The sequence below is a fragment of the Oxyura jamaicensis genome, chromosome 2 (genome assembly GCF_011077185.1).
Source record: "Oxyura jamaicensis isolate SHBP4307 breed ruddy duck chromosome 2, BPBGC_Ojam_1.0, whole genome shotgun sequence".
In the NCBI taxonomy this organism is placed as follows: domain Eukaryota; kingdom Metazoa; phylum Chordata; class Aves; order Anseriformes; family Anatidae; genus Oxyura; species Oxyura jamaicensis.
The window spans coordinates 29,039,742-29,053,287 of record NC_048894.1 but is presented as its reverse complement, the minus strand read 5'-3'; the positions used below and the strand labels follow the sequence as shown (position 1 = coordinate 29,053,287).

The 13,546-nt window shown below is 41.4% G+C and overlaps 1 protein-coding gene across 1 annotated transcript; it reads right to left on the bottom strand.

Annotated features, from left to right (window-relative positions):
• Nucleotides 1-652: 652 nt before the first annotated feature.
• Nucleotides 653-11,744, bottom strand: LOC118162565 (von Willebrand factor D and EGF domain-containing protein-like). The gene is made up of 5 exons (XM_035318789.1): nt 11,421-11,744; nt 7,924-8,019; nt 5,135-5,239; nt 4,262-4,357; nt 653-2,627 (listed from the first exon to the last, which is right to left on the bottom strand). The coding sequence occupies exons 1-5, from the start codon at nt 11,677-11,679 to the stop codon at nt 2,518-2,520; spliced, it is 666 nt and encodes a 221-aa protein (XP_035174680.1). The 5' UTR covers nt 11,680-11,744; the 3' UTR covers nt 653-2,517.
• Nucleotides 11,745-13,546: the final 1,802 nt, after the last annotated feature.

The window sequence follows — 13,546 nt, the reverse complement described above, 5'->3', positions numbered from 1 at the left end:
TCTGAGCTGTGTGCAGAACTCTTTCACAGGAAGCTACGCCTAGCTCCAATAATCGCATGCTGTAACTGGTAAGCACGTTCAGCCTTCCAGTGGGGGGGGGGAGATGGAGAAACAAAAGAAAATGAACACTGACAGCTCTTCAAGCAGATATATGTGGGACTTTGGAAACAATCATTTGGGGACACAGATGTCATTTATAATACATTATGATTCTGTTCTATTTTGAGATAACTACTAGCAAATTCACTTTTAAATCGATTAAAATGTTGTGGAGATCTAAATGATTTTTCTTAGAAGGAAGAGAAAAAGCAAATCCTTTAGCCAGCAGATGGTGCTACATTCAAGCTATTTCTAAAATATGCCATCGCATTTGGGGTGTTCCATCAAATTACTGCTTACTTCACTTCAGTCATTCCTAAAAAGGGAACAATTTAAATCAGGCCAGCCCAGAACATGAATTACAGGTCTGCTTCACTGACCGTTCCTTGCCTTACATTCCTAATGATATTAGTATCTCTTTTCCGTTCTAACCACCATTATTGTCACTTTTGGCTTTATTATTAGAAGTTGGGCTTTTCAGGAACAACGCGGAGATACGCCTCCTTGATTTACATACTGCTCATTTGCCGTGAAACCTTGGATCTGAGGCATTTTTTTTTTCATTCACTTCCCTGCAACCAGTACTTCATCTGAGGTATTCAACTTCACTCCTGAACTTCTCAGTTAGGGCCTGATTACTGTAGTGAGCTGCGATAGACACAGCATTTCATCACCCTATATCCTATCCTGAATTGTTGATGAAATCATTGTTCCATGCATGAAAACTACATTTTTTCACCAGCATGTCTGAAATACCCAATGTACCATAGCAAAAGCAGCACAAAACCATACACTCCTCTTACTCTGTCCCCATGTGCCCAGAACCAAAACCTCCACAAGACGTGCAGCAGGTTTCAGCTGAACCAAAATGCAACAGCCTCCACAGCACAGGCAGAGAAAGGCTTCTCAGCTACACAACACAACTGCTTTGTAACAGAAAAAAAGCAGCCTCGTGAGCTATAACGCTGTCTTTGCTCTGTCTGCAGTATGCTTTGTTTCTCTCCTTAGTTCGGTAAAGGAGCATGGCCCATTGCTTTTGCTGCTGCTCAATGTTTGGTAGCTTGTGATCCCTGGGGAAACAAGTTCATGAACTCACTCTGCCTATGAAGGGTACGTGTTTTGATAAGAGAATTAATTCACAGATACAATCTTATTTTATCACATGGATTAAAATAATGCATAGTTAAATAGATCAAAATAATGCAAAGCTGAAACTCCCACTGAAAATTCCGTGTCACCTAGAACATGACGAAAATCAATCTAAAAAAGATTTATTTGGACATTATTTAGGAAATCGCCTGGTTCAACTTGCACGTTTTGGCAAAACCTTCCTCAGTTGTAGCCTTTGAGAAACAGCACAGATGAACCATAGAACAAAGCCTGTTGAAGTCTGTCAGATTTGCAGCCTACACAGAATGCTGCAAAACCTAAATGAAGCCAGAATGGAGCATGGCCAGAAGGCAAATCTCGGCATCCTCCAAACAGGTGATTCATGGCAACCAAGGCTTTTCCTCACTGCCAGTCTGTAGCCCCCTATTTTCTTGCTCTTGCAAAGACACAACCTTGAGTGGAAATGTATCATCTACATCTCCAGAATGGAGATAAAGACATTTCCCCATACTGCTGCAATAAGGAAAATAAATAAAGTGGGAGTACAGAGATAATCAGATACTATGATAGTAAAAGTAGTCAAGATAAGGACTTTCAGAGTATCAGTAAGGAATAAGCTTTTAGAATGTAACAGTGGAACTGTCTGAACAAGCATTTTTTTCCCTTTTGTTTTAAATAGGGCTTAACTGATCGAAATCCAAATCTGATTGGGGGTGAGGGGCAGGGAGCACACAAAAAGCAAGAATCGGGGTTTTAATAAAATGCTTTGCTCTTTGCTGTGATTCTGCAGAGATGCAAACTCTGCAAGTTTCCTCTTGCAACTGTCATCTTATCAAAGGTAAATCAGACAAACTAACATCCACTTTTGACAATCTGAATTAGGATGCTTTGTTTCATGTGCTTTTTAAAAAACACATCACTAATATAAAACATCGATTCTAGTCAGAAGGAAATAAACAGAAGAGAATAGATCCATTTTGAAGCACTTTATTTGAAGAGTAAATTTTATTTCAAGGTCAGCTCTATCAACCAAGACATAATACTTCTGCTTATAAAGAAAAATGAGACTAGCAGAAAAATCATACACTACACACGCAGTGTGCACCACACACTAAACACACTTGGATACTTAAAACAGCCTTGTTACAATCAGCAATACTTCCCTTTCATACAGAAAAGCATTCACTTAATATACTGAAGACAAAAAAGCTACCTGAAATCAACTAGTTACCATGTTTAATTTCTCCCTCCCTCAGACTTCATCTCTATATGGTGAAGAAAATGCAGCTTATCTTTGCTGAAGTTGCTTCATTCCTTCCTTTTCTTTGTACACTGTAGACCAGAGTAGGGCAGTCGACATCTGCACACGTTAGGAGCTATGCATTTTCCTCCATGCTGACAAGGTAGTTTACATACAGCTGAAATGAGACACCAGACACACAGTATGTCTTCTGCACAGCACAGGATCGTTTTTCTTCTTTGTCTCACTGTACTAGCAGAATTGTTCCCTGGAGACTGCACAGGGACAGTATAAATAAAAGCATAATGGAAGAACTGAAAAGCAATGCCTCTCAATTTACAGCCTCATGGCCTTCACTGGAATACAGCCACAGTATGGCTAGTCTTACTCATGCTCCATTCCCCTTTTAAAATACTATCATTTCCATTGTTCTTTAAGGCACAGACTATTTTTAGATGGATGCCTCCATGGGAGTGAGGGACCAATAAAAATTTCTGCTGAAACTTTTTTCAAGGCAGTTCTTGGATCTACGCATCCACGAGGAAACAGTTACCACATACTAGCTGCTGCTTACACATTGCCCTTCCGTTTCCCCACTCCTCTGCAAGAAGAATGGCAATGGGGAACCGAGCAGGCACAGCTTCAGTTGTCCCCCAGCTACACACCAGTTAAGGAAACAAATGAGAGGGTTTCAATCTGCTTATGAGTGCCTTTGCCAAGAGAGGTCAAACCGGATAAAGATCTATGTAGTTCAGGCACAGTGATTATTTTGACATTAAGAACCTGAACGTTTCCACCATTATTGCTGGTGCAAGGAGTGGAACCAAGGATTTCATAGTTTCTTTGCATGTCCCATACTTATCTTTTAATATCATGCTCTATCACAACACACCGTTGAGTACAAAGAACAAGCATTTTCCTGATCAAATGGGAACACTGAAGTATTTATATGTTAATGTTTGTTTGACAACACATATTACAGAACTAATGCTAGCCAATTTGGACTCCCAGAGCCACACAAATATTTCATACGCAGGAGGACATAATCCACAGACTTTGCACCCATCCTATCCAGTTCAAAAGCTCTTAAGTGAGCTGTCTCACAGTCTCCCGGAGAGCAAACAAAAAGCTTTCCTTTTTTCATCTTGGGATTATATCATCTTTAGCATCAGGGCAGAGCTGTTACTGGCATACAGGCCCACGCAGCTCTAGGTAGATTAAAGGTTTTATAATATTCATCTGCTTCTGTGAATGTTTTATAATATTCATCTGCTTCTGTGAATCCAAATTTGGTAAAATGCAAGTGGTTGTTCAGCAGGAATGTCAGTCAGAACTAATCCTCATAGAAGGGTGAGAGAAAGCTGGCTGTAAAGAGCACCTGGAATTGATTTCTCCCAATTTATCCTTGAAGTGAGAAGCAAGTTACACTTCTCGACATCCATAAAATTTAATGAAGCTTCTAGCCCACGTCAGTGGTGTTAGTGTTTCTGTAATTTTTAGTTCTTTAAACCATGGTCTCAGTTTACAGAAAGTATTTCTGAAATACAATATATACTAAGTAATACATTTGGTGACAAGCAAAACTGAATCTGAAGTTAACTTGAAGTGGAAAAGCTCTGTCTTTCTGACCAATCTGAAAAGCCATCTATTCCTTATGCATACACATAACATCTGCAGTATGCAGAAGAACCTCTTTACTATTCTAAAATATTTTTCTAGCGGCTTTGTTAGGCACTGAAGATTTAAACACTACATTGTGTAAATCACACAAGTAGAAAAATGGATACAAGAAAAATGTCAGAAGTTGTTTACCTAAGTGACATGCTCCACCAACCCATCCAGCTGGACAGCTGCAAATCCCAGGAGCCACACAAGCTCCATTATTCCGACAACCTTGAGGACAAATTGCTAGAATGAAAGAATGGGTAAGCCAGAAGGATTTATAAAACTGATATAAAAGAATCCTGACAGAATGAAATATTCAGGATGATACGAATCAAAATAGCAAAACACATTTTCTTCCAGGTCAGATGTTCAACTGGTATTACTCTCAAGGCATTTCCAGGACCATGGAAATGATAAATAAATAAATAAATAATAGACACATGCTGTGTAATATTTTTTGTTTAAATGTTAGCAAATATACACCTTAATGCAGAATAATTTGTACTGTTTTTTGGAATAAATACCAGTAATGCAGGTCCCTCGTTTCTGCTTCAGTGCAGTGACATTTCCATAGTTATTAGCCTCTTAACTTTTTTAAATGCTTTTGTCACTGCACTTACATTTTCATCAATATTTTCTATATGTAAACACAGAATGTACTACACATGTCCCATGCCATGATAATGTCATCTCATCATCCCTACTTCATTACTTCAGCAAAGTAATGCAAGCATTTTAAACAGAGATAAGAGTTTCTTCAACTATTCTCGCGGGAGAAATACAGGGTTTAGTTTGTTTTAGGTTGTTTTTTGTTTTTAAATATAAATCAAATTAGTAAGGCTTCTGCTCTTGAGAATGCAGTGATAAAAAAAAAAAAAAGAGACTACTTCAATGATGTATCTAGCAAATTATTTTTGTTTTTACTGCTCTCTCATTGGAGTCCATCAGGCCTTGTTTATAGGCTTAGGGACTGTCAGCATTTAAGAGGTACAGATGAAGCGTGTGAGTGTAAATACTCACCCTCTTGGCATCTTGATCCTGTCCAGCCAGAAGCACAAAGGCATTTCACAACCCCGTTGACAGAGATGCATTCCCCACCATTTTGGCAGCCTCCTTCACAGCTTACTGCAGGACAGCACACACACTACATTTCAGGAGCAGCAGAGGAAACTGAACAGATATCTTTAAACACCTGGCCTACCACCAACTACTTGTTTTATCACATCTGCAAAGACTAAGATTTTGACTATTCATAGTGAGGCACAGCTCTATCAGGAGTCAGCAATGATGACAGAACTATGCCAACTCTCCACGCCATTAAAATTAAGCATGTACATAAAAGCTTGTTGAGCATTTAACCTGAGAGTACCAACTAACAAGTATGATTATAGTTATGGCACAAAATAGCTGTGCCTCCCCCCCAGATAACTGTGAACCAAATGTTCAGCTGCTACACCACAGTAACTACTATCATGAGTATTCTTATCGATCTAGCCGAATCACAGCTGGTAAGTCAGCAACACGTGGTCAAGAATTCACATATTTCCTTCCCTGAGAGTTCCTACACATAACAAGAGCAAGAAGAGAAAGGGACGTTACTTTGATAAATAAACCTATGACTATAATGTAGCTGAGTGGTGTTTTACCAAAGGTCAGCTAAGCAAGTCTCCTCATTTCAGAACTGTTCTACATGTCAAAGCCCTGAAGGCCTAATTAATGAAGCATTATTTATGCCAGACATATGACTGGTATCAACTGTGGAGTGCACTATCATCTCTGAAATATGGCATAATCGCTGTTCTGTACAATCAAATGCATCCTTCCACAAGAATGAATGTAAATGTATACAGCACCTTCACTTTACGGGAGAGAAACTTCTACCCTTCATTATAATGATGGACAGTCAGGATGTCTGCTTGATGCTTCCTAGGAAAAGCTTTAAATCCCTCTTTTACCACAAGTTTTGAGCATGAATTTATTTAACAGATTTTTGGCACAAAGACTGAATATGCAAGGTCACACAAGCCTACTCACACACCTAGAAAAGCTCTTCAGAGCTTGTTTTCGTATTTCTTTATCGCACAGTGTAAGCTGACGTATTTAATAGTGCACTGCTCTTCACAGCAGGTTTGCACATCCAGGCTCCGTAAGCCACACTACTGCACCTTATAGGTGACCACAAGCACATCCTTTGCCCCAGAGGTAGAACATACGAAACACAAGCAGCACATTTGCTCAAAGATACAAGTGTAGCCTATAATAACAAACTGAATCCCTATTCTTCCTTTTCTGTTCATGTAGTATCTATCACATTGCTTCAGATGCAGACTCTTCTGAGAACATCAAGTTCTCCCTTCTACACAGACCCTACCAACATGGGCTTTCAGTTGTTTTTTAAGAAATAATATATATATATATCCTTTTGCTGGAAAACAAAGTTGACCATACTCCAGTTTACCTTGTTGTTGTCGATATTGTACAATCTACTCAAAATGAATAGTTATTTCTCAATGCATTACATGTTACTGTTATACAGATACTCATTTGAATACAGCTCCTTATCTTTCTCATTTGTCTATAATGTTAACAAATTTGTCAGAGTATCATCACTAGCATTTGAATTCCCATTCAGCCTAGTTAACATCCCAGAGCTATGATTTAAGGTTCAGTAAACTTAGATATCACCACGCTAGGTAAGCTCAGGTCACACTTTCTTTATGAAATACGAAAACTCCCACAGACAACCCAACAGCAACAAGGCTTCAGAGAGCTGCAGAAGCTAGTCAAGTTTGTCCCCGAGTCCACATTATGTTATGTTTCAAGTAAGCTCTGGTAACCTCTGGAAGAGCTTTCAAGCAAGCTCTTCCTAATTTAACATTAGGAAGGAAATACAGCAAATGCCCATGGTATGAACACCAAGAATGAGCAGAGAATCCAGCAAGGTGCTTCTGGCTGCTCTGACTGCAGTTAGAAAGAATGCTTAGCAAGTTTTTAGTATGGTGACAACAGCCAAACTAACTTAACAGTGCCTTTTCATAGAGAACTCCTGGCAAGTTTTCAAGGGATATGCAGAGTGTTTTCTGCTGAAAAAAAAAAAAAAAAACAACGATTTATTTTCCTTCACTCTCTTGGGCTATTTTGCCTACTATGCTGTTCTCCCTTTAAACTGTTTCAAATTTACTTTACCTTTTATCGCAGAACTCAGGAGTTATATCAGTAGTCTGATGAGTTCATAACAAAACAACGTTTTCTTGGATCACCTTTTCCAACCTGTGCATGTATTCAGTAGGCTTCACAAAACCATAAAAATTGGTCTTTGTTACTCCTCATCTCTGCCATCTCCCCTTACCCATCAGCAGCACATCGCTACTTGTAACTTTAGCAGCTTGCCCTCAGTATTACTATCTTACAGGTACATAAAAGTTTCAAACACGTAACACAGAAACACACACATATACAAATCATATGATAAAATTAATTAGGAAAAAAGTCTGCTCTATAGCTAAACAGCATTTAAAACACAAAATATTTACAAACACATAAACAATGCATTTACAAGGGAGAAAATTCTCTCAAATTCTCACAACAAATTCTCAAACAATTACAAATACATATACTCCATGCTATTATTCTGCAAGTACACAGATCCTCCAGGACATGCATATTTTGACAGTAAAGTCAGAGGTCTAAGAAACTAAGGTCATTATTTCAAAGAGCATCAAGCCTGCACTTGAGAAGTCCCAAATCCATTTTGTCTGTTTCCAAACTTGAAGTCTTCCCGAGCTATCACTTGTTTGGGTTTTACTCACCCTTATGACAGTATCTACCCCCATAGCCGGGCGGACACCTGCATTTTCCAGGTCTCAGACACTCCCCTCCATTTTTGCATTTTGGATAACACGTGGCTGAAAGAAAGACAAACAAACCTTGGTGAAGCTTACCAAAGCTATTACTTAAGTACCTAAGAAATGTGCATTATTTTAGTCAGTAAGTACTCCATTTGTCTTCACATTTCCTAAGATGTGTTTTCTCTGCCATCGCACACTTCCAGCGAAAAAGTTTCCATGCACAGAGAGATAAGTCATCACTTCCTTCTTTGTCACTTTTTTTTTTTTTTCCCTCAGTTGGCCTCTCAAAGACCTGTCTGAAATGTCCATTTAGAAATCATCCAAGATAGATGAAACTTCTGTCATAACTAAATCATTTGTTGGGAGAAAAGCATCTGTGGCCATCCTAGATCCCACAACTCTTTCATTGCCGACAGCTTGGATATGTTGTGTAAGGCACAAATAAGAAGCTCAATTTTGCAAATCCTTGCTAGGATTTTCATAAATCGTTCCTCAGTCACCCCTGGTGTCTCAGAAGACACACATTTATTCACGTACACATTTTAGGAAGCTGTGTGTTTCAGAGAGTCTGATCTGAATTACCTATATGTGTGAGATGAGCTCCCTGCATGACATTGCTTTGTCCTTTGACTGGGTGAGTGAGAAGTCTTGATGGAAGAGGAAAAAAGTAAGCACTGAGTAACACCACACTGCTTGGTGGCAACATCAGGGCAAAATCCAACTGAAGAATACATTAATATCTGCACAATGAGTATTGCATGCAAATAAAGGATGCAGACATGTATGAAAGAAACATTCACCACTCAGCTCTGCATAACTGTTTTACTAGATGCTTTCAGCTCATTGGAAATGCCATAAATTAAAATATAAATATCTCCACCTTAGGAGAATTCTATTTCTCTCTTTTTTTTAAAAAAAAAAAAAAATAATCTTTTTTTTTTTTTTTTTTTTTTTTTTCCCAGTTTTATAAGGCTTATTTTATTTATGCTAAAAACATATACTAATATCAGTATAAGAATACCACTGTGGAGTCACGTACAGAGCAAGAGAGCAGCTTTGTCCCGACGACCTAACAGTTAAATCTGACACCACTTGCATGAAGAAAACAGCAAGTGGGAAAGAAGCACTGGTGTGCAACAGAAAGGAACCAAGAGAATAGCAATGAGATCCCAAAAGGACAGCTCTGTGTATTATGCAGTGCTGGAACCCTATACTATTCTCATCTGTTAACTATTACCATTTGGACAGGCAGATACTTTCCCATATTGTTGAACAAAAGGTTGGACTAGATGATCTTAGGTCTTTTCCAGCCTGAATGATTCTATGATTATTTGTATTTATAGAATTTATAGAGCTGAAGACTCTCCATAAGGCAAACACCTTTTAGAAGGCATTTGAATACTGAGCTGAGGCAGCGTGAAAGAACTTTGTCCTGAAATCTGCAGCCTACAAACTGCACATCTTTTCCTTATGCTCATTTTATGCTTTGCCAAAATATCAGCAACTGCTTTTCGACTTCCCAGAATAAGCAAGACTGTATCTCCAATGCATGGGAGGAATCTGATTCGCAGCTTCTCACTAGAATAAAAGTTATGCTAAAAACACCCCAAAGTATTTTGCAATATCCCAGTGACCAGTGAGCTCTTGGGACAGGTAGAACCTGCCACCACATGCTTGCCTGGCATGTTGCTGCAATCCCACGTGGAGCAAGAAGGCTAGGCAATAAAACTGTTCTGAGAAATCCACTCAACAAGAGAGAATTGCACTAGGAAAAGTCTTGCTCAACTTTTTCTCTCTGTTAGATCCACGTTTTGCAATTCCACAGATTAGGTTATTTCACAACCTATACTGAACAAGGATCTGTGTATGTTATTAGATCCATTTAGCTTGCAGCCACAGGTTCCAGTAACAGTTTGAAGACCATCTATTTAAAAACATAGAAAAAAATACCTTTTTTTTTTTTTCCCCAAACACTGGATTTTTTTTTTTTATTTTTATTTTTTAATGACAGGACAGATTTTCTCCTTTCCATCTGTATTTTCTCTACAGCCAGGGAAGACCAGAGGCATCACAAACACTTTTTGTTGCCCCACTATTTCAAAACCATGATATTCACTTAAAAAGTACAGCACAACCCCACCATGTGCATACAGTCAGATGGACGTGTCCCACCTTTCATTTCTATGACTTCTGTGAGCGAGAAGAGGAAAAAAAAAGTTAACTCAGTGGGTTTTATTGACAGAGCAAGGGATGAGGTCTCATTTCTTCACAGTTTTGTTTCTGCATTGATGGCCTTATTGGAGAAAGCAGTGGTTTCCTTAATACCAGGTCATTCACCACTCTAGCACATAAACAGACCTGTCTCTGATGATCTTTCATACCTCCACTAAAACTAAACAGGGCTAGGGTCCATCCACTAAAACTAAAGAGGGCTAGGGTCCAACATTTGTCTGGAAAAAGCTCTCACTGCACTTCTACTCAGCCCCGCTATGCAGCATGTTACTGGGCACCGTAACCCACCGCCCGCTAACCTCAGTTCTCAATAAACCAGTGCTCCCCGAGTGACTGCAGTACGAGGTGAAATTTTCAGCACCTGTCACAGAAGTGGCTCAGGATGCTCCCCGACACATCCCATTTCAAAGTTTAGAAGAATTACAGTTTAGATGAAGGGTATTGAGAACTAGGAGAAATACAGTACAAGTTGCATTACCTCTTCCTACAGGACAAGACATCAGCTTCTGCTGATACTGACCGGGTTTTAGCAATTATTAGCCACAGTGCTCCAGAGTTCAACTTTTGAAGAAAACTATTAGAAATTGGGAACATTACACTAAACGGGTTTTGAATTGAAACTCTTCTTGCTAGCGTTTTGCACATCGAGCAACGCTTTCAGAAATAGTTCATCTCCCCTTGGAGACCGGCAGGAACAGACCTTTCTGTTCATCCCAACTTACCCACCACAGAAACGGGGTGTGCAAGCGACTCCGTGGGTCGGGTTGTATCAAGGAAATAAGCTCCTGTATTTTTACAAGCACAGCGTACTCTGAACAAACGAGGGACCCAGCAAACAACCTGCTTTCTACACACGTTTTTACCTCTTCCTCAGCACTCATCTCACTAACCTCACCTGGAGGCACCACCTAACGCGGCTCAGGTCCAGAGGGCCGCCAGCCCTCCAAAGGCATCGCCCCTTGCCCAGGGGGGTTTACGCTCACAGCAAAAACGGCAAAGGGAAGCTGAGGCTGAAGCTTATTCAACAAACAGGTATTTAAAGGGTCTTCAGACGATAGAACGCGACCTGCTGACGGCACCACAGCCATTCCACACCCAAGCGAGCATCTTCATCCACCTGCTGACCGCGGGCTGCGCTCTCAGCACCGTTCCCCTCACCCGGCCTCCATCCACCCCACCTCGCCCCCCTCCTGCCCCACAGCCGCACCCCGGCCCCTTCCCGTTACCGTGCTGGCAGAGCTCGCCCTCGTAGCCCTTGGAGCAGAGGCAGGTGCCGTTGCCGAGGCACAGCCCGCCGTGCAGGCAGCGGGGGCTGCAGGCCGCCGCCGGGCCCCAGCCCCAGGGCATGGCAGCCCCCCGGCCGGGCTGGGCACCGCCGCCGCCGCCGCCCCACAGCCCCCACAGGGCCAGCCACAGCACCAGCCGCCGGGGGACCCCCCCGCCGCCATCACCGCAGCCACCGCCGCCCCCGGCCCGCCGCGCCATGGCCCGGCAGCTCGCCGCCGGCCCGCTGCGCTCCGCTCCCCGCCGCTCCCGCTCCCTCCCCGTTCGCCCCCCGCTCCCGCACGCCCCCCGCGCTTTTCCCCCCTGCCAGTTTTCCCCTCCTCCTCACCCTTTCACCCCAGCCGGTCTCACACCCCCCCCCAGCTGTCAGTGAGGGGCGCGGGGCGGAGGCCGTGCCCCGCAGCTGGGGAGGTAAGCGACCCCCACATAGTGCCGGTCCTGCTGGCACAGGGCTGCCTTGGCACCTCTTGGGCTTCCTAAATGAGCAGGGATGAGGTCTCGCACCCCTAGTACTTTCTTTGGGACAGTACAAGTGTAAAAACCAACAGCTTGATGGAATTCTTTCAAACCAGGGAGGGCTGTTAAAGCAGAGAGCTGACAGCAGAATGTCACCCAGTGCTCATGAAGCTGGATGGCCAATGCTAAATCACAGAACCATGAAGGCTGGAAAAGACCTCCAAGGTCATCTGGTCCAACCATCACCCTACTACCAGTGTCACCCATTGAACCACATCCCTAAGCATCAGGTCCAACCTCTCCTTGAACATCCCCAAGGATGGTGACTCCACCACCTCCCTGGGCAACCCATTCCAATGCCTGACCACTCTTTCTCAAAAGAAATGTCTCCTAATTTCCAACCTGATCCTCCCCTGGCACAACTTGAGGCCATTCCCTCTAGTCCTATCACTAGTTACCTGTGAGAAGACAATGACCCCCAGCTCCCCACAGCTTCCTTTATATACCCATATTTTGAGAGAGAAACACAGCCACCACATAAAGAGTTTAATGACTGAGCAGCTACCAGGTGGACTAAGCTGTGTGCAGTTCAAGTGAGCCCATCTTACCATCAACCATGCCTTGTGTTGACCATTGCGCTTGTTCTCAGGATGACGTCTTTAAGTTGTAGCCACAGTTCTTGTAATATGACTGATCATCCCACCTCTTCTAGACTAGAAACTCTAGCTTCTACTTACTTTCATCTTGAAAGTCAGTATCAGATGTGGATATTATGACAGTATTTGAATGGGAATTTGAGGGAGAAAGGGGGCTGAGTTATTAAACTCACTGCCATTTTGCAGATGGGAAAACAGAAGGAAAATGAGTTTCAAGCTGCTTCCTCAACCAACGTGCAGTCTCTGGGAATGTATTGTTTGGATAAAATCCTGTGAAAAAATCAAACAGCAATATTTCAAATGTTTATCTTCAGTTGCAAGACCACGTGGAAAAAAAAAAATAACTGATCAGAAAACATTTTTTTCCCTCATTATTCCCATCTTTCATGAACACGTCCTATCATTTCAAGTAATTCCCAGAGAAAGCAAATACTTTCAATGCCAAGATCGAGCCCAAGGGATTTTTTTTTTTTTTTTTTTTTTCAGGAGAGCTTTATTGATTAATAGCAATAAAAAGATAGTAAAAACACTTACACAAATTGTGTACAGAAAAATGTTATAAACCTCATGCATCTTGTAGAACTAGAGAAAAATAAACAAGCTTTACTTAACCAGTGAGATCTGACTTCCAACTAGTTTTGTGACTGGCATAAAACAGCATGACTTGTTGCCTAGATGAATCAGTAGTATGACCCAATAAGTGAGTTCACTTGAATTGGAAATTAAAGTTTGTGTAATTGCTTGATAGAATAAAAGGAAAAACATATACTGTTTATGTTGGAAAACTGGATTTTATCCCTGAATTTAGAACATACCTTTCCTACAAGGATTACAATACAAGGCAAGTCTGCTGCTAATAGTACAGTGCACTGTCTGGCTTTTTGCCAAAATTAAGGTGAGTGTAATATGAGCTTTACAAGACTGTATTTAGCTTTTCAAGGACCAAAGTGACATGT